This window comes from Solea senegalensis, linkage group LG17 (assembly GCF_019176455.1).
Source record: "Solea senegalensis isolate Sse05_10M linkage group LG17, IFAPA_SoseM_1, whole genome shotgun sequence".
Lineage (NCBI taxonomy): Eukaryota > Metazoa > Chordata > Actinopteri > Pleuronectiformes > Soleidae > Solea > Solea senegalensis.
This window is the reverse complement of record NC_058037.1, coordinates 10162411-10186757: the sequence shown is the minus strand read 5'-3', so window position 1 is coordinate 10186757 and position 24347 is coordinate 10162411. Positions and strand designations below refer to the sequence as shown.

At 40.1% G+C, this 24347-nt stretch overlaps 4 protein-coding genes across 4 annotated transcripts in view; 1 reads left to right on the top strand and 3 right to left on the bottom strand.

Annotated features, from left to right (window-relative positions):
• The window catches only part of LOC122784503 (potassium voltage-gated channel subfamily H member 5-like), a 6055-nt gene extending 5507 nt beyond the window's left edge, over positions 1 to 548 (bottom strand). Inside the window, exon 1 of the mRNA XM_044049804.1 lies at positions 531 to 548. Within this exon, the coding sequence (XP_043905739.1) occupies positions 531 to 548 (18 nt within the window). The remainder of the gene's footprint in view (positions 1 to 530) is intronic.
• Positions 549 to 661: 113 nt separating this feature from the next.
• LOC122784501 (lysosomal cobalamin transporter ABCD4-like) lies at positions 662 to 3390 on the top strand (the record flags this gene model as incomplete). The annotated part of the gene is made up of 10 exons (XM_044049800.1): positions 662 to 834; positions 946 to 1035; positions 1381 to 1586; positions 1847 to 1938; positions 2049 to 2085; positions 2338 to 2387; positions 2495 to 2547; positions 2626 to 2702; positions 2836 to 2951; positions 3109 to 3390. Coding segments are annotated over 10 exons (1005 nt in total), but the record flags the coding sequence as incomplete, so codon positions are not given.
• Positions 3391 to 3529: 139 nt separating this feature from the next.
• acss1 (acyl-CoA synthetase short chain family member 1) lies at positions 3530 to 14344 on the bottom strand. The gene is made up of 14 exons (XM_044048718.1): positions 13871 to 14344; positions 13588 to 13684; positions 12333 to 12532; positions 11423 to 11598; positions 11111 to 11263; positions 10158 to 10305; positions 9506 to 9643; positions 8842 to 8934; positions 6370 to 6482; positions 5726 to 5852; positions 5522 to 5649; positions 4859 to 4922; positions 4199 to 4320; positions 3530 to 3936 (listed from the first exon to the last, which is right to left on the bottom strand). The coding sequence occupies exons 1-14, from the start codon at positions 14154 to 14156 to the stop codon at positions 3769 to 3771; spliced, it is 2013 nt and encodes a 670-aa protein (XP_043904653.1). The 5' UTR covers positions 14157 to 14344; the 3' UTR covers positions 3530 to 3768.
• Positions 14345 to 16886: 2542 nt separating this feature from the next.
• LOC122783832 (visual system homeobox 2-like) lies at positions 16887 to 24196 on the bottom strand. Its single transcript, XM_044048719.1, has 5 exons — positions 23345 to 24196; positions 22650 to 22740; positions 22037 to 22160; positions 19055 to 19235; positions 16887 to 17857 (listed from the first exon to the last, which is right to left on the bottom strand). The coding sequence occupies exons 1-5, from the start codon at positions 23817 to 23819 to the stop codon at positions 17505 to 17507; spliced, it is 1224 nt and encodes a 407-aa protein (XP_043904654.1). The 5' UTR covers positions 23820 to 24196; the 3' UTR covers positions 16887 to 17504.
• Between the last annotated feature and the right edge of the window lie 151 nt (positions 24197 to 24347).

Below are 24347 nucleotides of genomic sequence, written 5' to 3'. Positions count from 1 at the left end.
TCATAGTCTAGTATGTCGTCCAAATATTGACAAAAAAGTCATAGGTTAGTATGTCGTCCAAAATGTGACAAAAAAGTCATAGTTACTTTACCCCACAGAGTGGTAGTGAAGTATTGTTTCTAGTGGCTCTGTTTGTCTGGCTCTTTGTTTGTGTTTCCACACTTGCCAATATGACCAACAGAGGCCGAAACAGTCTTGTTTTGTGAATGGGGTGAAGTCTGCCATCTCTGATTGCCTTTTTAGTTTGCTCTGTTTTCACCAGGCATTAAGAAATGTTTTGAAAATGGGAACTGCAAATGAAGGAAACTGAATCATGTGATCGATGATGAAATGTTTTCAGGAAGCCAACATGATGGAAAGTACCAGCTACGCCTAAAAAATAAATGTTGACACATGCTACTGAAGATGTGCAGCAATGACTTCTTTCATGTGCATAATATATCATCAATCAAGAAAGTTTCCATTACATAACCTCACAGTAAATGTGAGTATGTTGCTAATGTAACCACTAGGTGGCAGCAAAGGCCTACAAAACAAGAAATATACATCCTGACCTCAAATTCCTTCTGTTGGACTAAGATTTCCCTTTTAAATATCTTCAGAGTTTAATATAGTAGCTTTACAACACACACAGAGGCAAATCATTAACAAGTATTAAACTATTCCAGTGTACTTTGATGTTAATGATTGTGTATTGTATTTTCTCTCTGCTCTGGTTCTCCCTGTCCTTGATCATATTCAGAACGCCTTTGTTTGCATCTACTTGATTAATGGCTTCACACAGCTAATAGACCTGTCAACCACTCTATCAGACGTGGCTGGATACACCCACAGGTACACACACACACACACACACACACACACACTGAACTCCAGGAGGACAGATAGGACAGTAGCATTGGTACATGCCATCCTCCACTATCTCTGAATCTGTGTGTGTGTCAGGATCGGGGAGATGAGGGAGGTGATGGACGACATCCTACACACGCAGTGTGACTATGACCCAGCGTCGGGAGAAAGCTATGACTTTGACAGGTTAGCATGTGCACTTTGACACAGATCTCTGCTGCAGACATACATATATATGTATTATATGTATATATATATATATATATATATATATATATACATATAATACATACTATAATACAAGAAAATTATTATTATTATTTTAAGACATAGGACATTTTAGAACAGTGTTTCCCAATCCTGGACCCTTGTCCTGCATGACATATTACCATAGATGCAGGAGAAGACCGAGTCATATGACTTGTAACGGGTTAAGATAATGTGCACAAGATTAGATTAAAATATAAAGATGAATGTCCATAACAGCCTCCAAAAGTGTATTATTTCCATTCATTTCGTCTCTCTTCACAGTGACTTCAACATCCACGCAGGCCCAGTGGACACTGCCTTCATCCTGGACCATCTTTCATATAAATCCCCTTACTCTGATCAGCTGCTCGTGGAAGAGCTCAGTCTGAAAATCAGTCAGGGAACTCATCTGCTGGTGGTGGGGAACACAGGCACGGGCAAAACATCCCTGCTCAGGGTCCTTAACCGACTCTGGGAGGCACACAGTGGTGAGCGAATGTAAACCCCTGACTGGAATGAATGTGTGTGAGATTAGACAAAGACGATAAAGATAAGCAAATCTAGATTTAGATCGAGAATTTTTCTGGGAAAAAGAGCCGGCAGAACTGCTGTATACTTCACCTGAAATGATGAGAATTTTAAATCGAGCTATGATTCCTGCAAAAAAAAGACATTACAACTAATATATATGTATATATTATATCTGTAGACGAGTAGATTTATGACACTTTCTCTGTGTCTTCTTCAGGTTTTGTCCAGATGACGACGTGCTTCGGGCCTAGAGGAACACTCTTCCTGCCTCAGAAACCGTACCTGACCGATGGCACACTGCGTGAACAGGTCGCTCTCTCCATCATGTTTTTCTATAAAAGAATTGCAAATGTTATAAAAATGCTGGTATATAATTATCAAAATACCAGTTTACTCACCTGAACTCTCTTTTCCAATAGGTCATCTACCCACTGAAGGATATTTACCCTGTATCAGGTATCCAAATAAACTTTTATTTAAAGCCAAATGTATTCATTCTGGTGGAACCAGCATGAGATCTTTTGCAGCACAGTGGCTTTTAATCAAATTTAGTGATGCAATAGTGATAAAAAATACCAGCATGAGGGATTGATGTTTCTAATCTGGATTTGGTCTTAGTTTTCCCTGCAACTTTGAATCAGAGCTGCTTTTGTTAAATGACTTAAACTGTTAACTTAATCTGAGTAACATTCATGCTGCAAATTTCAGGGTCAGTAGACGATGACAGAATTATACAATTCCTGGAATTAGCTGGAGTGGTGAGTGACTTTATTTCACTTCTTACTGCATTAACGAAACAATGTGCATCTGTTTTACAGTGGCGCTTCGTCACCTTGTAATAATTTGATTTAAAATGTTTTTCCAGTCCAGTCTCTTGAAGCGCACAGGTGGGCTGGATGAAAATGTGGACTGGAACTGGTAAGAGTAATAAGAAGAAGGGTTAAAAGTAATTACGGTGAGTTGCTGTGCAGAGTAAACGCCATGTTCTCTCCGCAGGTATGACGTTCTGTCTCCGGGTGAAATGCAGCGTCTCTGCTTTGCACGACTTTTCTACCTGCAGCCCAAATACGCAGGTGTGTTTAAAACTGATTCTGACACACAAGTTTGGAGCTAATCATTTAGCATTTAGCAGTTTGCTTTTTATGTTACAGAACACTCTGCTGATGCTTTCTTAAAATAGCATTTTTTTTTTGTTTTCCTCTGCAGTGTTGGATGAGGCCACCAGTGCTTTGACAGAGGAAGCAGAGGCACAACTGTACAAGACCTGTAAGCAGCTTGGTATGACTTTGATCAGCCTGGGACACCGCAGCAGCCTGGAGAAGGTAGATTGATGTTTGTCCCTGACCAGGTGTCTTCAAGACATATAAGGAATGATTGTTTTTGTCATTTTCTCTAATTATTTGTTGTCCAAGTCCCAGTTTTACTATGAGATTAAAGCAAAAAATAAAACAAATCAACTTTTTGTTTGTTTTCTAACAGTACCATGATGTCCAGTTGAAACTGTGTGGAGGCGGCAGATGGGAGTTAACCCAGTTAAAAGGAGGCAGCAGCAGCAGCAGCAGCCTCAACCACAAAGATGAAACCATGTGATCATTTCTATGAAAACCAGAACGTAAACAATCCTGTATTCCTCAGTTTCTGACACTCAAATGCTCTTTGAAAGATTGTTTGTATTTTATATGTATTCACAGGTATTTAAAGGGAACGTCGTTTTATCCCTTGTTGGTTTGGGAAAAGAAAATAAATGGGTGTGGAAGATTCTGTGGAATGCAATTACAGACCCAGAGATAAATGAAGGGTTTAGATAAGTGCAGTATGTATCTAGCAGATAACGGCAGTGTGCAACTATCAGTGTGAGGTCAATGAAGGACAGAAAACTCATGACTCAGTCACTCTCCTGTGCGTTGTAAAAATCACAGTGGTTTATTGCACAGTAGGCTGTGTAATTTGAGTTTGAGAAGACAATAGCTTTGTGTCAAGAGTAGTAGAAAAAACTTCATTTGTGCAATAAAAACAAGAAAACATCAGTCGAACGTCTCGATACACAATCACAATCTGTTTAAAGTGAGACGCAGAACAGTTTTTCACGTGACTCTTTAAGACTTTTTAGAGAGAGCGAGAGAAAAAAAAGTGCTACGGTTACTGTTTGCGGAAGTGTTTGTCGTGACTCTGGATGATCTCTTGAATGACTGCGGGGTCGTCGACTGTGCTGAGGTCTCCCAAGCCGCTTGTGTCGCCCTCCACAATCTTCCGCAGCACCCGACGCATTATCTTACCAGAACGTGTCTTAGGCAGACGCTCGACAAACTGTGACAGAGAGAAGAGACTGAAAGTTAAAATACTGGAAGTTACTATTAAGTGTCTGTCTGTGTATATATATAGTATAAACATAAAATGATTCCCAATCTGAATACATGCCACCAACATAAATCTAAAATCTCATCATCTTCCTATTTTAAGGCAATTATTTAAGTTCAAGAGTAATAAGAAAAATGAAATAAAACAAGAAAAATAGAGGTTAAGAGCCCCGGTGGGGGGGTGGGAGTGTTCAACCAATAGAAATAAATACCTGGATGCAGTCTGGACTAGCGTACTTGGCGATCTTCTGAGAGACCAGGTCTTTGAGTTGCTTGGACAGGACTCCCTCTTCGGCCTCTACGCTCTTTTTTAGCACCGCAAACGCATAAACACCTGACAAAGAAAGCCGTGAGACGGAAAAACTCGCAGTTAGATTCTCATCCAGCCCCTGTGAGCAACGTGTATAATAATGTTATATTTATACAGAGTTAAATCTTTAGATTCAGTGCATAAAATGCTTGAAATACTGATCTTAATCTCTCTCACAGTGATTTGAGTCTGAATGAATGCTTCATTTGTATGTTTGACTGTGACATTTAATATGATTTAAAAAGCAAAATAATAATGTATATTATATATTATATTATTATTATGTCTGTATTCCTATATATGTATATATGTATGTGTATATATATATATATATATATATATATATATACATGAATGTGTGTGTTTGTAATTTACCACAGCTGTAAGATACTGGAAAAGCCTGGAACTGACCCTGATTATCACTCAATAAATGCCTGATTTTTATTTTTTTTTCAATGATCACTACATTATTTCTTTATTATTATTATATATTATAGTTTTTGCGTAATCCTTCTAACAAAGAGAAATCCACCTCTGGAAACCATAACAATGTGTCGCTCACCTTCTCCTTTGATGTCGTGCGAGTATCCCACGACAGCAGATTCAGCCACCTCTGGACACTGATTCTGTTCAAACAAATCACCATCGTCCATGTTAGGATTTAAAGTTCCAGATGGAAATGTAAAGAACTTGGATGATGTCTCTTTGTTTCAAACACAAAGCGACGACCTGAAGTCACTTTTAATCCTGTTGAAACTATGCACAGTAGTTTATGAGACCACCAAAACATTCATATTTTTGAAATCTTTCAAAGGCTTGTTTAAAACTGTAAACGTTACTATTTATTTGGCAAATAACAAACTGAATTCACCTTTTTTATACCCACATTTGAGCCGGCTCACTGAGCTTCTCTGCGAAGTCAGAAATTCATCTAGCATAACCACTAAAACAAATTTTGAATAACTATAATTCAAGGGTTTTTTTAGTAAAAGAGTAAATTCATGATTAATGATAATAATTATAGTTTAACATTAAAAATATCATTTTGATTAAAAAGCTTCTACATACTGGTGTGTTAAAGGCCCACTTCACCCAAAAAAAACTGGGTTTTTTTACAAATTTCCTGAGATAAATGTGTTTTCCATCATCAGACAGTGGATCTGAGATACAAGTCATCAACAGAGGACGTGCATTTGTAAAGCACTGTACATATTTAGACACTCACCACTACATCCTCGATCTCCGCTGTCCCAATCCTGTGACCGCTCACGTTGATGACATCATCGAGGCGTCCAGTGATCTGGTAATATCCGTCCTTGGATCGATGGGCTCCATCACCCGTGGAGAAATAACCTGACGTGAGAAGAGAATGTCAAGTCAACCAGAGGAAGTAGAGAAACACGGGAAGCTCCACCGTGAGGATCTGTACCAGGATACTGCTGACAGTAGGTGTCTTTGAACCTCTCGTGGTCGTTGTGAATCGTCCGGGCCATTCCAGGCCAAGGCTGAGCTATGCACAGAGCTCCGTTCGCGTCGTTGGACGTCAGAACTTTGCCCTGGAGGAAAAATCATCCAAAAAAATGAAATGTTTATTGACCAGATTAAACACTGCAAGTCAGAGAAACTGGTTACAGTCAACAACACATTTGTGCTGAGTCACTTCAAAGACACAATCCTCCAGCTGTGTAACAAATATTGTTGACTCAGCTAAAATGCTTTTGCTGATTTTTATTTATATTTTCACAGTCTGTGCAGAGTGAAGCATGCCACATTTTCGATTTTTGGATTGTATCGGATTTTGCTGATACCGATTCCCGTCCCTAGGGGTCAGAGGTCAGCTCAGACACACTGTCCAACTGTCTGTGGACAACACTCTGAGAATCTGTGTCTCAGTGGAAAGAGGAACTGCACTAAGCACAAAGCAGCAGGACAGATTTTGTTTTAAAAAAGGGAGGGGGGTTTGGCACTGGTGAGTGGGAGCAGAGTGGCTATCAAAAGTGACACAGCTGGTGACTAGTTTATAATCCTAATCTGACCCTTTCCACACACATATGCAGGGTTTAAGCGCCGTACCTTGCTGTCCATGAGCACTGGCTTTATGCCAAAGAAAGGTCTCATAGCCATCCCTGGAATAATCTCTGCGTCTGGTTCTGAGGGCCTCGGGGCGATGCAGATGCCACCTGTCTCTGAGAACACGAGAGGACAAAACAAAAAAAAATAAGCCAGATTAAATATACACAGTGCTGTGTGTACATCATTTATGAAAACAACAACAAACTATGTATATATATATATATATATATGGGTTTTATACACAAAAGATAATGAGGGCACTCAGCAGTCGTCTGTGGCCTCTACAGCCGTGTGTAATCTCAACAGACCATAATATTTGTCAGATTAAAAGACAGATTTGTGAGTGAGTGATAGAGAATAGATCTTATACACATACACATGACTAATAAATATCAAAGAAAACAAAAATAAGGTAAAATAATAACCATTCATTCATACATTCATTCATTCATTCATTCATACCAACCGGGTTAACAGCCTATACTTTCTTCTTTAAATTACCAATTGGGACCAAGTGTGTAGATTAAATGACAGACTTATTTTTTTAATTATAGTCAATTAAATAACTAGTTAATTGAATTAGTTAGTTTGTTTTTTGCCTCAGCGAAGGTAAATCTGCCGGGTGTCGTTGTTGGTGCTGGAAACACTCGTTACAAATTAGGACACAACAGATGATCCACAATAGCACCAGCAACTGTCGTCCATGTTCAGTTCAACTGTAAGCGAGTGTGAGGTGTTTGCTTTTTGTTTTTTGTTTACTTCAGACAGGTTACAGTTACAAAACAAACACACACAGCCAACAGGAGTCGCCATGTTCTCAGCATTAAAGGTGCAAAAGGCCGATTTATTTTTAGACTTTCTTTAGTAACGGGTGGAAAAATCCAGGTATTGGCTGTTTGACAGTTGACTGGACACCTGTCATTAACGGTGTCATTATATTAAAAACTGCAGGTCGTCCACTCCCCTGACCGAGCATAAGGTCACTCGGTTCACCCTGAGTGTGATGGAAGGTCACGTGACACAACTCCCCTGCTGTAAGAGTGGTGCTGTGGCTCCTTTAAGGACCATGTTGTGTGTGTATGTGTGTCTATATATATATATATATACATACACTGGATATGAATCTGACTCTTTCTTTCTTTCTTTCCCTGGGATCACACCTACTGCAGCTTTAAAATCCAAATCTAATTTCCCCTCTCAACAGGCTACTCGCTCCCAGATTAACCAAATGACATTCATGAACACTGCCACAAACTGGTCCACTTAAATACAAATAACAACATAATCCTTTTAACTGACGCCGGGCCATTTGGGTCATATCTGTGTGTGTGTGTGTGTGTGTGTAATTCTCATTCTCATGATGTTTAAAAAGTGTCAATTAATTATATCGTTTTATGGTAATTAATGCAGTTTTGTGCCATTTGGTCAGTGCTAATCTGTCAGTATAAGGACTCAGTCACGTCCTGTGTTCTTCCACAGAATCCCACTGCTTTCAAACATGCTGTTGTCCCATTATCAGCCGCTGTGGTAGCAAGAATAGCGGTGGTTTTGAGGCGACTTCAGTTAATGTTGAAAGCTCCTAAATTCGGGAGTTAAACCCTAAAATAGTCCAGATGGTATATGAGACTCTTTTATGAGTATGTGTTCATGGTGTTACATAACTCTGCGATTGCTTTAAAACCCAACTGTCAGGCTGTTATTACACAACCTGCAGACGTGGCTGAGAGAAAGTTGAGAACCAGCATGAAGCAGCGGGTGAAGTGCGGCTGAAAAACTGAGCGACACAGAAGTGAACCGATCTGCACATTCTACATGGTATATAGATAACAGTATAGGTCACAGTGTACTTTAGAGGTCAAGAGTGAAGTGCAAACATGACAATACGACACAAGAGTAAACATTCACACACTGCTCTGTTTGCCCGACTGCTTCGATGAAAGGGCGGCGCCGTGCAAACAAGTCGAGTGCTAACCCAACGTGTCAGTCAACAGTTTAACAGGAACTACACCTTTAATCCAAACAACCAAACTTCATGTGCTCATTATCACCTCTACAGGCTGCATGAAAACACCATGGAGAACCAGATAAGACGACAATTCCCATGATTCCACGCTGCTTCCCAGCGTCATCGAGCGAGGTCTTTTGTTATTGTGTTGATTAAGAGCCCCGTAGCAGCAGAAATGACATACTGTGCATTTAAAAGAGAACATGTGATAATTATCCATTAACCATGGGGCTGAATATTGTTTTAAACGAATGGTTGAATGAAACAAATATATTCTTAAACGTAGTGTCAATTCTAGACTGATTTTTCCATCAAATTCCATCTTTGAAAACCTGACAAATCTGAGTTCTTGATCCAGACTATACTGTACAACTGTCTTCACATCTGGAGACAATCATCACAAAACATATGGAGAAAAAATGTCTCCTGCAGCTTCTAGAGTAAAACAACAGCGTGTCCACAGTTACCTGTTTGCCACCAGGTGTCAACGACAGGACACCGCTCGCCTCCGACCACGCTGTAGTACCACTGCCACGCTTCAGTGTTGATGGGCTCACCCACTGCAAAAGGACAACAACAGCTTTAGTCCTACATTGTTTTTGTCTACTTCATTAAATGACTTTACAGTTAAAGGAGTGCAGTATAAAATTACCTAACAACATAAGAGTATGAATAAACAACGCTACATCGGAAACGTTATAATGTGGTAATAGTGCCCAGAAAAAGTCAGAACTTCTTATAGTGTCATAAATCGTCACACTGAATTGGCAAAAAGATTTTTTTTTAAAAACATACAAAAACATTATCATATGACAAAAGCTTACAATGGTACTGAAAACCCTAAATACTAAATACCCCACAGTGTCGTGTTTGGTTACAACACCTAAATATCCCATAATATAACATTAGCTAATAATGCCATTGGGTGCCAGTGTGTGTGCGCTTGTGTGTGTGTTCATCCAGGAGAGAAATTCCTCTGGGACCTTCCGAGTACATACTGTGCTATATGCAGTTAGTGTAGTCAGTGTGACACAGTGAGCCTGAAGGGTTTGTATTTATGAAAACAAACAGAAACATGGTGCGTGGTGTTCAGTGGCTCATATGTGGTCACGCTGTTTCCGCCTGGCATACCAGTGCCCAGGGTTTTGAGGCTGGAGCGGTCGTATTTCTGCACCCACTGGTCTCCGTACTTGAGCAGCAGTCGTATCGCTGTGGGCGCCCCATAAAACTGGTTAATCTTCAGCCTCTGAACCATCTCCCAGTATCGTCCTGTGAACAAACACAGATTATGTGACCAAAATCCAACAGTCTGACCTGAAGAATGAGCATAAAAACATCTGCGGTGTTGCTGAAAGCAGGTTCACCTTCGTCCTTACAAGGTTTGATGACACACTTGTGTTTACACATAAACCTGTGGTTTTAGTGTTGGAGGGTGAGGTTGAGTTAAAGTTCAACTATAAACAGCTTTTCATAGACGGAGACACAGGAGTGCAGAGCAGTGGACACAGAGACTTACAAGGTGTTGATTTACATTAAAAACCATGATACCATTATAACTTGTAAGTAGAATTAACACCGGCTTATTATAAACCTTTGCTGACCGATGCAGTTTCTGTCTGAACGTAATTATTTTGCTATTATTTATCAGTTCAACTTTGAGTCTGAATGAGCCACATGTCACTGGTGTGGAGACAATATAGCACCATCAAAGTGCTTATTTGATTATTTATGTACCAAACCGTCTGACACGTTCATTCATGCATTCACACATTCATTCATGTACCTGGGTCAGGGTAAATGGGAGTGCTCTCAAACAGAACAGTAGTTCCGCCGTTGGCCAGCGGCCCGTACACAGCGTAACTGTGTCCTGTGATCCAGCCGATGTCCGCCACACAGCCGAACACGTCTCCGTCGCTGTAGCCGAAGACGTACTGGGGACAGAAAGTGGAAGTGATGAGATGATGATCACGTTAAAAAAAACACACGGAAGATCAGCGATTGCTTGTGGAAGAAAATTGAGTTTTTAAAAGCGAGCCAGTTTATCCTTACAGGCATGGTTCTGATTTTAGCCACTTTACAAAAGACTCACTGCATAAATTCTACACCAGCTCACGTCTCTGAACAATAATAATAATAATAATAATACATCGTATTTTTGAAAGCTTAAGAATATGTTTGCCGGTTTATCTCAGCAGTGGACGTCACTGAAGTTTGTAAACTGTTCACTCTCCCGAACCAAACTGCACGATAAAGATAAGCATTTTTTAGCTTGGTTTAAAAACACCTAAAGATATAATATATATATAATATAGATATAGCATAATATAACATTGACCAACAATGCCATTGAATGCCCGTGCGTGCGTGTGTTGCAGTGTTCTTGACACTTCTGTCATGTTGAGTCTGTGTCACTGTGGTTTATCCAAATAAAGGATTTGAAACACTGAAGTCAGACAATAACACATTTGAACTTTACTGACGGTTTTCAGTTTTGGAAAAGGCTTTCTAATGATGAGAGAAAGCAGCACATGTATTCTTGTACCTTAAGTGGCATATTTCTTTTTATTGGGTGGGCCTTTTGTTTATTGCCTGGAGTGTGACTTCTCAGAAATGGTCCCAGCATGTGAGTGGAGTGTGTAATCTCCAGTGAACTGACAGGTGTTTCCTCTACAGTTGGCGAGCCCCTCCCACACTCTGACACATTAAACTCCACATGCCCACTTGTGTCTGACTCACCCTGTGTGTGACAGCAGCGTACAGCAGATATCCGGCCTGTGTGTGCACCAGTCCTTTGGGCTTCCCCGTGCTGCCAGACGTGTAAAGCATGAACAGAACGTCCTCACTGTCCATGGCAGCTGGCTCGCACACCGCGTCCTCCTTCAGCATCTCCTGCAACATACGATGGGACTTTTTTATAGAGAACATTTTCAGCAACTGCAGAATAAATAACTTTCTATCTTGTTGTTGGCGGTGTGTGACGTGTGCAGTATCACAGTGACAACAAACAAACATTTATGTAATGGTATGAATGGTTTTCTAATCCCTCACCTCCTCCATGTCAACGTCTCTTTCCGTCATGGCGACCGGATTCTCTGTCCTCATGCTGACAAACACGTGCCGTACGTTGGGGCAGCTCTGGACCGCTGTGTCCACCGTCTTCTTCAGCTGTGTGAGTTTACCGCCTCTGACGCCCTGATTCACTGTGATGACGATGCTGGACTGCGCTGGAAATGCGATGTACATTAAAGTCAGTGGGTTCATACGGAGATCTATGCGAGACTCAACTCTGTTTACTTTCAAGTAGCAACCAATCATGACATCGCTCCTAAGAATCTGTAGTGTACTGATGATGCCAGCTGTCCGTCACACTGCTGTCCGCTCATTTTATCATCTGTTTTCATCAAATGGGAACGCAATTTACAAAGTGCTCCCATAACAGACTGGAAACTAGTAACTGAGATCATTAACGCATCAGGAAGATGATTGTTTCACATAATTATTCTCTATGGGTTCTTCACTACAAGTGGCTACTTTAATAAACATGTAATAATTTGATCCTTTGCCAATATACTGGTTAGTGCATCTTTAGTATGTACGGTGTAAAGCAGTGGTCTCAGATGTGCCACTACAATCGATTTCATCTGGTTCGCCACTTAAATGTTTGTTTTTGATATTTATAGATTTATTTTGCATCACAAATAAGTTCTTTATTGTGAATCATAAGTCGTTTTATATCAAAACAAACACCTTTGTTTTGAAATTATGTAAAATATGGTCACAGATGTTGCTTCATGATGTAATATTGTGATATCATGTTAAGCTAATCTCGTCCACCCTGACTGAACAGGTGTTTTTCCCCCACACAGTTGGACTATTCTTCACTTGACCTGAAGCACATGTGGCCCCTCAGGTCATTTGAGTTTGAGACTCATGCGTTCACGCTGCTCTGCAGTCTCACCGTCTCTGATTCGCTCTGAAAGTGAGTCCGCACTGAACCCAGCAAACACCACGTTGTGGGCCGCACCAATGCGGGCACAGGCCAACATGGACGCCACGGCCAGAGGGCAAGGAGGCATGTAGATGGTGACACAGTCGCCCTTCTTCACGCCGCGCCGCCGCAACAAATTGCCCAGGCGACATGTCATTTCCAGCAGCTGCCTGTAGAGAGAGAGAGAGAGAGAGAGAGAGAGAGAGAGAGAATCATAGTGTCGGTTTGGAGCTCGTCCACAGGCTTTCATCCCCACTGCTGTTAGTGAAGTTTGTATTTTTTATGGAACTTTACACGGGTATACAATCAAAAATAGGTGCACAAATTAAAAACAACTGCAGGTTTAAATAAATTAGAGGGATTCCAGGTGTCATACATACAAAATGCATGAATGATAAAAATAAATAAAAGCATTAAAGCAGATTTAAAGTGACAGGGGAAAAGAGGTCAGTAATGTACCGTAATGTGTTGTGACTGTAATATTTTTTTAAACAAGATTTTAAAATGATTACAGAAATCAACAGTGTAAGAAGGGTACAAGTGATGTAATATTGTATTTTCTTTCTTTTTAAAAGCTGAATTATGGGCAGTTTGAAGATGGATTACAGTGTTTCTATAGATTTATACGTGTTTTTCCCTGTCAAATAAACATATTATATATTATATCCATTATTTCTGTGGTACAACACTTTTTATGCTTCATTCTCTAGTATATAGTGTTATATAACATCTATTTTATTTAGCTCATCTTTGCTCTTTATCTTATTTTATTGCCCATTCTAGTCCTATTTTGTACTTGTGCCTCTTCTACCTCTGACCCTCTAGAGTCAACTCTAATCTAGTCTAATCTAATGTAATCTAATCTAATCTAGTTGCTGATCTTCACTCAGGTACATGACTTAGGAACATGCACAATTCTTACAGCTGTCTTACAGAGAACACTGTTGACATCATACATTCACTATCCTCTTATCAGAACCTTCACCATCACAACTACATGCCTAAGCATAAACCATTAATCTAAACCTAAGTCTAACCTTAACGCTATAATATTAACCATTAATCTAAACCTAAGTCTAACCTTAACACTATAACATAAACCATTAATCTAAACTTAAGTCTAACCCTAACACCCTGAGGAAGCCCTTTAAATTTGTGAGGACCTGCTCATGACTGAGTTTATCTTGGTCCTCACAAAGACACACAAACACACAGAAGAGCTAACCTGTAGGTGACTTTAACCTCTGACCCTGGCTCATCTTTCTCCCAGATCAGTGCCACCTTCTCGGGACATGTTTGCACGTGACGGTCCAGACAGTTTACTGTTCGTTTCCACGAGGAAAGACAAACACACAAAGAGAAAGGGAGCGGGACACAGAGGGGGAGAGAGGTGGGGGTTGTGGAAATTTGATCCAAAATGGTGACGCAGATATGATGAGCGGACCGTTCACAGCATTCCAGTCACTTGCTGTAAACGTATCCGAATAAAAATGTGACGCGAAACTTACCGGAGACGTTCAGCTTCCCCCCCTCGAACCAGCGGATCCTTCCCCGGCTCAGGTCGCAGTCGTGGACCGTGTGGAACGGACTCATCCAGCTCAGTCTGTGGCGCGCTAACGCGGCCCAGAAAGTCTCGCTGTTGGACACGGAGAACTCGTGCAGGGCGGAGCGGCTCGACACTCCGTCGAAGCCCGCAGACTCCGGCATGAACGCCGCTGTGCTGCATCCTCTTCGACCCAAAACATGTAAATAATAAGACCGAAAGACGCGACTACCGAAGGAAATAAGCGACATGCTGGTGGTGGTGGTGCTGCTGCTGCTGCTGCGAGCGCACGGGGCGATCTGAGGCGTCTGCCTTTACGCAACAGACGATGGGGCATTTAGGGCAATTGGGGAAGTTTCACTGCTCATCTCAAAGGCAGATGAAAAGTTGGAAACTCCGCGGGAGGGAGGAGGGAGGGAGGGCCTGTGGCGTTAAAGGGCCGTGCGTCTACAGATTTCCACGCAGTGTGAAATTGGACCGAGGTTCAGGATCTGTTTATTCAGCTCATGTAGAAAGTGAAAGTAAGTGAGTTCCGATTGGCTGAGTCTTTCTGGGACAAAGGTGAAAAACACTAACCGTACACGTGTTTAAAGATACAGGGTTTATTGGCAACAACAACAACAAAAAACAACTGAATAAAGTTTCCATCATCGAAACGTTTGTATGAGACTGTAATTGCTGTAATAATAAATAATAATACTTGTTTGTAGCATTAGAACAGGAGTCTCAAGGTTAAATGACCTAGGGGGGCACTAGGGAGTTTATAGTTTGGTCAGTCGGGAAAAAAAGCCCAACTCTTTCTTTTGCAGCATGAAGAGAGTTTGGGTTTCCAGTTTCCTCCCATAGTCCAAAAACATGCAATATGGGGGTCAGGTAAAACCAAAATTGACTGTAGGTGGGACTGAATGGTTGTTTGTCTCTATTATGACCCTGTGATGGAGGGAAGAAGCCTTTTATATGCTCATCATGCAAAGGGCCATATTTCAACAACAAACGAGCCCGAGGGGTTTTGTATTTTAAATACTCAGAGAAGTTTAGAGAAGCTTTACAATGAGCCGTTTGCCTAATTCAGACAAGGACGTTGCTTTACGGAGGCCGCAATATTGCGCACTCTGGGATTTTACAGCAGCCCATAAAAGAAAAAAACAACAACCAGAGTGTAAACAAAGAACGGCCTTCTCTCTAGTACATGAAGTCCACCGTCATTTCCTGGTACACTCGTTTATTTGAAGGGAGTACTTTGTTTGTTACCATCTGCAAATACTAAAATGAGAGTGTTTATAATCCCCCATTTCCACAGTTTACAAATCATGTTTAATCCCATCCCTGGTTTAAACCTCATGCTTCATTCTGGACGTATTTTGTCCAATTTGGGCAAATTTTTCCTCTTTAACTGGCCACCATTTTTTGCTGAGCTGGTGCATATGGCTCAATTTTTTTTCTTTTTCTAATAGATCAATAGAACACTGAAAAAATGTTACTAATCTACTTTAACATTACAGATTCATTTTTCTTTTAAATCTCTTAAATAACTTCAGCCCTGCTCAAAACTACCAAACACAAAATCACTTTGAGGATTTGAACCCTTTAAATGCCAGGTTGATTACATGATGCTATATAATATTTTTTTATGAAAAAACGCACACAAAATTAATTTAAATGGAAAAAAAACAAATTATTTGTTATTTAAAAAAAAAAATCTATATACTGTATGTATACACACACACATATACATAGTGTATACATATACTGTACATACATATATGTACATAACAGTGCCATCAAATAATCAAACTGTTTGGTAGTTTTGAGCAGGGCTGGAGTTTAAGAGGTTTATGCAGAAAAAAGCAGTACAAATATTAATCTGTAATGTTTTTGGAAGTAGACGTTTTTGTCCTTTATGACTTAAGAAGGAAGTAAATTAAAGTGATGCCTGAGCGTTAAATGGGGTTTTCACCAGTGGGAATGTGTTGAATGAGCATTCACTCCCACGTTAAATGACTCTACTATGCAGTGAGATCCTGGTGAATATGCTAATTTATTCTTCATCTGCTTTTTTTTTGCCAGAAAATGCCATTGCATTCCATATCATTTACACCACAACATTACATCTTCTGGCCATTAGCATAGTTATTAGCATTAATGTATTAATGTAATCCTCACTTTTCAAAACTTGGCCAGAGCTAAGTATCATTTATTTCATAATTTACTTTTTTTCCCATTCATCTTGGGCTATTAAAAGTTCCCACCAAGTTTTGTGAAATTTGGTGCAACTTAATCTTGGCTTGCTCCATCCATGTTTCACCTTAGGGGGAGCCATAGAGCCCTGGTGCAACGCAAGGCTCAGAGCCCCATGTCAGTATTGTATTTTCACCAGACCTGACCTCAAGAGTCAGTCAGACTGTAAAACTAACTTCATCTATATTGAGTTTTTGACTGAATGGTCTAGTGTGTAACATTTAGGAGAGTTTAGTGGTAGAACCTGAATGCTCACTATGCAAATGAAGGGGAAAAACAAAGAACATCATTTCTGAAATGGGAAGGCCTACATAGTTGCCTAGGGAACAGGAGCAGTGAGTGGAACAGTCCTCTGTCTCTACAGCAGGGACCTCAAACTCAAATGACCTGGGGGCCACATGAGCTTCGAATTTGGTCAGGAGGGACAAGGGTCAAGTAAAAAAAAAACATCTGTTCTCTATGAGCTCAATGTGTCATCATGATATAATTTCAAAATAAGAGTGTCAGTTTTGTGACAGAACAATATATAGTTCATGATAAAAAACACATTTATGATGTAAAATTTATCTATAAATCCTAAAAACGGATAATGAAGTGGCGGACCACACAACCTCAATTGGGGGGGCACATGTGGCCCTCGGGCCGCGGGTTTGACACCTCCATCTACAGTCTCACCATTAGATGTGACTAAACTGAACGTTAAAGCTGATGACAATAAGCAGAACACCTTGTCTGAGAGCGTGAAGACTTTAAATATTAATTTTTAATAGAGCTACACTTACATTTATACAAGGACAGACGTAGATGATGGACGAGACCTTTACATAATTGTACAGCTGGTTTTTGTGATTGGACATTATACTTCTTAGTCTTTACATCACAATTAGTGAGAGAACAGGACTGAGAGAAGACGCAGTTTAACGTCTCCGTCGTCCAAATTGAGAATGTGTCGTGGAGGAGGGGTCAAAGGTCAGTGTCGTGCTCAGCAGACACACAGTTACGAGCGAGTGAGACGTCAGTCCGTCAGACGCTCACAGTTGGGGCTGGTTACTGATAAATGGTATTGATATAATATGCTGCATGGGAACTGAAGTTTGACATCGAGTGACAACACAGCTTTGAAGTTTTGATACCACATACAGAGAGTACTGAGGTGGTTTATCTGTACAAATATTTCCACTAGCAGAAGAAACAAGTAATAAACAACAGCCTCTTATGTCTCCTGTCAGGTTAACTGAAGAACAGGATCTTTTTTTTAATGATTACATTTAAACTGCAGCTTTAAAACTACAGTATGAGTTCACCTTGTGTATTTCGCCCTCCACTGAGGTTAAAGTTAGTCTGAATCCCGTGTCCCCTCCTCAGTCTCTTGTCTCCACCTCCTCCTCCTCCTCCTCCTCTGCCGGGTCCTGTTTTGTCTCCTGATCGTCGGCTGCTTCTTCTTCTTCTTTATGCGTGACGTGGACATTGGTTCTGTTCGAGACGCTGCCGAGCATCTTGGCGCTGTGTTGCTGTGCCTTTGCTCGCAGGACGGCAATACTGTTCTCTCTCAGTTCCTCTCTGGAAATCGGGACGTCGGTGTCCTCCATGTGTTCCTCGTCCTTGTCCTCCATCACCTTGCCCACTGGTTTATCCTGTGCTGGTGTGTGGGGACTTGTGCAGCCGGGCTTTCCTGGAGAAGTGTGCGAGGGGTCGACTGACTTCTTGTGCATACCTAAAGGAAACACAGTGACACAGTGTTTTGAGTCAGACCAACAAACATGTGTTTGGACCCATTCCTTTTCATTTATTATGTACATAAATACAGTAGCACACTCCAGAGAGTAAAACATTCCTGTAATAAATGCATAAATCTATTATATAAAGACGATTTTACATCATACATTTTAATGGAATCCTTTAGGTTCACTTAATCAAAAAGCCGTGTGAAGTCTCTTGAGATAATGTATGATATTTGGCACCTTTTAAATAAGTAAATGTAGAAGAAACATTGCAGAGCCTGATCACTGTATCTTTATATGCATAGCCTAAACACATATAAAGACATGATATCATTGTCCTTACATGTGTTTGTGCTACATCTCTGATGGACAAGGACACTCTGAAAGACAAACCTTTACAGTGTTACAGTGATTTAATGATTAGAATGGAAAATGAATGTTAAAATTGGTTTAACACTTTGTCCTGTACTGTAGGACAATAAAAAAATAAAGAGTGTGTCGGAGAATAAAGAGGGAGGGGAATCTTATTCAATTAGAGTCACCTAATTGATTTCAAATAATCAATTGACATGAGGTGAGAGAGGAGATTTGGTCTAATCTGTCCTGATGAAGTAGGATTATCGCCGTATCGACTGCTGCCTTTTATTGACACACAGACACTTTTACTGGCTTCCGATCATGAGCCGGGCTTAACTTCAAAATTCCCCCTTTTGTCACCGTGGCATGTTCTCACACACGAGCACTGAAGTTGACCAAGAAACTTTTAGTTCCTTTGAAAACCAAAGCTCAGCAGTAAAAGTGTGGGCCAACACGTCTTGAGTAAAGGAAAAAAGGGATTACAAAAACTCTTCCTCTTACTCCAGAGGATCAGGGAGATTTCAAAACAACGACACACACACACACACACACACACACACACACAAGGTTTTGAAACACAAATCTTTCTAAATGCTCACTGATGAGACTGCGGCAGGTGAATTACAAATTCATGCATCTTATTTTGCAGCTCTGCTAGAGTTTGCCTCTATAAAACAATAAAATATAAAACAAATATCTCCATGTGTCATTGTGGGCAAAGTACAGGTGACACTTGGGACAATAGCTGTCTTTTATTCACGCAGAGACGACACCATCCCCGTCTCAGCTGTGACATGTCAGTGAGTGTGTGACACACGTCTGCTGCAGCTCACCTAGTAACCACGGCGCGTACGACTCTGTGACGCCCTCCTTGGCAGACTTGAGGATGGAGTCGGGCAGAGGGATGGAGTGTCGCACCATGGCTCCGTACAGGCCGTACTCGGCCATCACACTGCTGCGACCCCAGCACTTCTCCTTCTTCCTCCACTTAGCTCTGCGGTTCTGAAACCACACCTGCAGAACAATAAAGGATTTAAGGATTTCAGTGTGTGGGTGTGTGTGTGTGTGTGTGTGTAGTGTGTGTGTGTGTGTGTGTGTGTGTGTGAAGCCAAACTTCACTTTCTGGTGCAGTGTGTAACATTTAGGAGGTTGTAAGTGTAATACTAGCAAACAAATGAGAATGTAGGTCAATTCTTCCATACTGGATCTTGACATTTAATATTGCAAAGTCCAATTTCATAATATTTGCAGGAAAGGCGATTGAGATGATGATCTTAGCAGAGAGAAAAGATTTCACTCAAGTCTCTCTTACTCATTTCTTAGATTTCCTTGTTGACAAGAAATGAAACTGGAAAAATCACATAGATTTCCATATGTAATAAGAGATCAAGAGGGATCATTAGCATTTATTAACTTTATATTATTCTCTTACTCTTCTGCGAAAACGATTAACGCTTTAACGTCTTAACGTTTTTGCCTCCATCCTTACCTTCATTATTTAATCACTTCTTCATATCTAATTCCCAGAGAGACTTCATTTTCCTTTTTACAAAACAACAAAACAAAACATGGACAGTTTTCACTTCAACTCTAAAATTAATTTAGCCAAAAGATCATCTTTGTTCTTTTTTTCTTTTTTTTTGCTGTATTTATGGAACAGTAAAGATTTTTGTACTTTACAATTTACTGATTTTTTTTGTTTTGTTTATATATTGTGCTTTTAGGTACTTGTTATAGCTTTTCTAATTGTGCAAATTATTTTTTTTTCTTTACTTTGTTTATTATTTTTATTTTCCTTCTGGATTTTATGTTTTTTTTGTGTGTAAAATAAAATAAAATAAACCATAAATCCTTTCAAAATGTATCTAAGAGCACAAATTGTCCATTATCAGCATTATCAAGTCTAACTTATAACTGTGATTGTGTCTTAATTATAAATAGAACTTAAAGAGTTTGGTTCAGGTTTTTTAAAGTACAGTGAACCTTTAATTTAATGCCTCAACTGTGCAGAAAGAATTCACAACCAAGCTATAGACACAGTTCAATATGCAGCTTTGAGGATTTATGGACTGGCAGAAGGAGCAGGGGTCGTGTTTCATGAGGAGCTTTTTTATGGACAAAAACATAAAGTGAATTATTATTATTCAAAGGAGGTGTAGCCATGTGTGGAGGAAAGCTTTGATATATTGTAAAACTCAGATGAAGGATTAACTTTCTAACTTCCTTATACTCCTTATTGTGTTTGCACCATGCGACTGGAACCTTTTATTACCCGTTAAATAATGACATCTACTGGTAATTTAAAACAAGACTGCCTTGACTTTATAAGAGGATTTTTTTAGTGATTTAATCATTGTTCTTTGGCAATTGGTACAGACACTGTGTGTTCCTTATTACAAATCCAAGTATTGTGCGTTGTTAAAAACAGGTGGCCTTCAAATTTAGTGTTTAATAGGCCATATTTATGTCATTTAAAAAATGTTTCTCTTTGCTGTCTCATTGCTATCTCTCTTTATGTGTGTGTGTGTGTGTGTGTGAGAGAGAGAGTGTTTATTTCTCTCCTCCATGCTCCTCAAGTACCTAAATTGATTTCCACCATGCCAGAGCCTGTAACAGCCTCAGCACGCTTGTGAATATGGATGAGGGAAAACAGGAAATGAGCATCCTAAAAGAGGAAGCTGGATGAGATTGCCAGTGTGTCTTGGAGTGCGTGTGTGTGTGTGTGTGTGTGTGTGTGTGTGTGTGTGTGTGTGTGTGTGTGTGTGTGTGTGTGTGTGTGGCGTGTGTGCATATGTGTGTGTGTTTTTCAGACCTGGAATTAAAAACGATCAAAGCCGAGCCGAGGAAGCTATTCAGGTAGATCTGATGATAACCTCCATCTCATAAAAAACCTCAGCCTCAGATGAGCAATCATGCTCTCTGACAGCAAATGTGTGTGGGTATGTGTGTGTGTGTGTGTGTGTGTGTGTGTGTGTGTGTGTGTGTGTGTGTGGTGTCTCCTGCAAAAGGTGACCCCGGGGGCGAGGAGGCTGATTGAAAAATAAGTTAATTTCCAAGCCCGATCGATGGGAGACTGGAGCTCAAATATCTTGGGAAATTAAAATGCCGGTAGCAGCCAGGCAGGCAGAGACTGCAGCTCAGCCACTGACCTCTGCTTATTAATTCCTGTATAGTTATCATTTCATTTTCAGGGCTGCGGCCCGAATCCCTCACAGGGAGGGAGGTGATAAGCTCTCCTCAATTAACTAATTACACTGCGAGGGTGAATTGGCTGCTAATGTGAGAGCAGGAGGTTTTGTGAGGATGATGATGATGATGATGGAGCAAATGACCAAAGGCTCCACCTGTCTGTCCACCTCAATTCTTCCTCTGTGTGTGTGTGTGTGTGTATGTAAATCTGTCTGCACCACTTTATATGATTTTTTCACCATGCACTTTATCTTCATGTGATTCTAAATTTGATGCATCAACTCCACGCAGACAATTTTCCTTTTAAAAATAAGGATTTTTCAGCCTTTTTTTCATCCACCTCAGTACATTTTGACAATGGAAGCATCAGTGTAATATCTCATATTCTATTTGTTCCTGTATTTGTATGTTTAAATGGTTTACATTATCTTTAGCACTACATGTTTACGTTTACATTACATATGTTAGACTCCTTATTATTTCATTGTCTGTGTGTTTCCATGTTTTATGTTTTATCTCAGATGTACAGCACTTGGTTTCAGCTGCTGTTTCTTTATAAATAAATAAAAAAAGATATATTTCCATCCTGCACAGACATTATGACACATAACACTGATAGTACACACCTGTATTCTGTCCTCGGGCAGCTCAGTCTTCATGGAGAGCATTTCTCGAGCATAAACATCAGGATAGTGAGCTTCATTAAAAGCTTTCTCCAGCTCCTCCAGCTGATACGATGTGAAAATGGTTCTGCACAGAGAGAACATTTACATTCATGTGTATAATTAAAATAAATACTATGACTACATTTTCTAAAATACAATCATTCTCTGCTATGAATTTGAAAAGAAGAAATAGAAATTTCATAAAACACAACTAAACTAAATATATAAAATAAAATACGATTTTACTTTATAAAAAAGAGGACATGTTTTACAGAGGCAAGTTAGGTTGGTCCATAATAAATAACACAAGAACATTTTTTTTATTATTTTCTCTCTAATAAATAAAGAGCTTTTGAACATATTTGATGTGATTTTTGGTTCATCACTACAATAATAAGTTCACTGTTAAAACTGAACCTTTTTATCAAATCAAACTATATGAACATTAAAGAGACACATTATAGGACTGTTTTTGTTGTTTGGAATTTCATCACTGATGACAGCAAATAAAAACAGTCTATCTTTTTTTTTTATCTTGTCATTTGTCTTTTATGTTGTGTTTTTGTTTACATACCTGTGTCGTCTTTTCTTTCTTTTCTTGCTCTGATTTGAGGAGGATTTGGAGAATTTCTGGTCACCGGAGGAGAGACTCATGTCATCGGAATCTGCGAGGGAAACAACAACGAACGAATTCAACAACAGCAACAACAACGTATGTTGTGATTTTGACGCCAAACAAATGAATGAAATTGAATTGAACAACACTAATAACAATAATAATAATAATAATAATAATAATAATAATAATAATAATAACAACAAAAACAATAATAATAATAGGAATAATAGCATCATGTAACACTCGGGCGTCATTTGTTTTCTTGATGTAACATGTTTGGCCCTCGGTTTTTCTGCATTGCGCACATTTGTCCAAAAACGATTATATTATATTAGATAGTCTAAAAACGTTACTACGAAATTTACGAAATCGAAATCATTTGCTTTAATTGTCAATCTTTTACAAGACTCAATTCAACACGCTTTTCGTTATCCTGAAAACAGAGGCTTTATAAAATAAGTAAAAGATGTATTTTAAAAGAAAGAAAACTATTTTTATTCTACTTATATTTAATTTGACTGTGAGTCAGTGTTGGTCCATCACAATAAACACTTCCACATGCACGAGTTCATTTAGAATAAACGTAATAACTGTTCATTTATTCTCACACGTCTGTTACTTGAGGCCTACAGTTAACTCCACACACTCACCGGAGCTGGCGGAGTGCTGCGCATCTATCTGCGCCTCCATGTGCGCGCTTCTGTGCAGCGGCTGCAGGTGCACATTCTGCGCCTCTGACAGCACCTGCTCCAGAAAAGCGGGCTGACTGTAAAACGAGTGTATTCCCTCTGGTCCGAGAAAACCCACACCAACCCCGAGTCCTCCGTGGCCGAGGGCCGACCGCGCGGCCAGGAGGTGCGCTCTGTGCGGCAGAGCCTCCAGCGGCCGCCTCGGTGCCACCGCCACCGGAGGCTCCTTGTTGAGGCCGAGCAGCTCCTGGATCCCGAAGCCAGTGCGTCGGTGCACAGTGGGGGGCATCTTCCAGCCCGGAGGCTGCTGGTGCTGATGGTGCTGATGCTGGTGGTGCTGATGGTGGTGGTGGAGTCCGTGGTTCACACTGACTTGAGAAGCTGGTTTTTGTTCATTCTCAGAGTCTGAAAGCACAGTTCCCTCCTTCCCCGTCATGACTGAGTGAATTCACTTTTTCACCCTGCTGCTGGTGCTGCTGCTGCTGCAGAAAAAAAGAAGACAGCCAGAGTTCCCGGTGCAGTGACACACTGATGCTCCTCTTTTATCTCTGCTCTGCTTTTTATTCAACAGGCAACAGGCGTCAGCCAATCACAGCAGAGGAGAGACAACACACTCAAGTTTCCCTCAGCCTGTTATGAGCTTCATCTGAGCACAAAGCAAACATCTGACCATGGAACGAGACAAAAGCACACACATAAAGACACTTTTACCTTTTTGTCAATGCATCTCTGAGGTTGTGTCTGATTTTATTGACAAGTAATAATTAGTATGATGACTTATTTCAATATAATATATGATTATATATTGTTTTATTTTAAGGGGAAAAATGCTTTTGTTTACAGTTTTTTTTATTTCAATTTGATGAAATTTAAGGCAACCTTCATGTAAATGTTTGGGTTCTAAAACTGATGCGCACAAAAGCACCGAGAGATTATACTTTCACTGCAACTTCATCCACTCACG